Source organism: Corvus brachyrhynchos, unplaced genomic scaffold (assembly GCF_000691975.1).
Source record: "Corvus brachyrhynchos isolate BGI_N302 unplaced genomic scaffold, ASM69197v1 scaffold21, whole genome shotgun sequence".
Taxonomy (NCBI): Eukaryota; Metazoa; Chordata; class Aves; order Passeriformes; family Corvidae; genus Corvus; species Corvus brachyrhynchos.
Genome location: NW_008236924.1, coordinates 5188441 through 5189652, shown reverse-complemented (window position 1 = coordinate 5189652; position 1212 = coordinate 5188441). Strand labels below are relative to the sequence as shown.

General features: G+C 45.7%; 1 protein-coding gene across 1 annotated transcript in view; it reads right to left on the bottom strand.

Annotated features, from left to right (window-relative positions):
- BOD1 (biorientation of chromosomes in cell division 1) overlaps window positions 1–1212 on the bottom strand; it is a gene marked incomplete at its 5' end in the record, with an annotated part of 5348 nt that extends 4136 nt beyond the window's left edge. Inside the window, 3 exon segments of the mRNA XM_008629099.2 lie at window position 1; window positions 3–62; window positions 1198–1212. The exon segment at window position 1 is cut by the window's left edge and continues 64 nt beyond it. Coding sequence (XP_008627321.1) covers window position 1; window positions 3–62; window positions 1198–1212 — 76 coding nt within the window.

Below are 1212 nucleotides of genomic sequence, written 5' to 3'. Positions count from 1 at the left end.
TGCTTGTAGAGGTGGGTCGAGACGAAGTTGTCGACTTTCTGCCTCAGATTCTGATAGGCTGGCTAAAAAAATTAAAAATAAATCCAGTTCAACAGCTCAAATACCTCCAAACAACCCCCCGCCAGAGCCCTTCACAGTGCAGCTATTGTCACACACAGACTGCTCTGTTGTCTGTGCTTCCCTCCTTTCACCCTCTGAACAAAGATAATCCTGTTTTCCCTGAGAACACAACTGGAAATTGCACAGAACACTCAGTGTGTTGTTATAATAATTTAAATAGCTGGATAGATTGCATTTCACTACAATTTCAACCCCAAACTGTGCAGACAGAGGTTGTTTAAGCAGAGTTCTTGTCTGGAAACCCTCCACCCCAGAACTCCTAGGAAACTGGCTGAGCAATACTGTCACTAACCAAGAACTTGAATTATTTGCTTCTGTGGCATTAGCAGAGAAGAATAAAAAGATGTAATTATAATTTTAGGAATAACGATGATTATTTGAGTTTTATCAGAGAAACCATAATTCAACTGAACAGGAATTTAGCCAACAAATCCATAAAAATACTCAGGACTGTCCACATCCCAGACGCAAAGGAAGGACAAGAGGGTAAGGGGGATATTTCAGAGTTTGATGTGTTGTGGTGTCTGTCCTGGGCAGCACGGACAGAGCTGCTCCCTGCAGGTGACAAAACAGCTTTGGGAATGGTTTAGGGCCACGTGCTGGCCCTGGATGAGGACAGCAGATCCGAGGACATGGCTCTTGCTGGAAGCATAAAATTTTAGGGAAAAAATTCAGCAAGTGTTGAATTTTGAGAGTCACTGCTAACTACCCAAGTTGTCACTGACAGCCCAACTTCAATACTGGCAACAAATGATGAGGGATTTGTTGTGGCTGAGAAAAAAATTAATGTTAAACAACACTCTGAGAACATCTACTCAAGAAACAAAGGCTAAATACTTGGTTTGAGAATACAAGAACGTTTGAGAATATGGGAATTTTTAAAACAGAGGCTTAAGAGCAGCACTGTTCTTATGGGAAGCTCTTTTCCCAGCAAAGCCGGGGCTGGGAAAGGAAAGGCTGAGCCCGTTCCTGCCCGGGGTGTGCACATGGCTCCAAGGATCTCCTGGGAGCAGCCCCACAGCTGCGGAGCACGGCGGGGAGCGGGGAGGGCCTGGGCTCGCTGCCCGGCCCCGGTACCTTGGTGTCCACGTC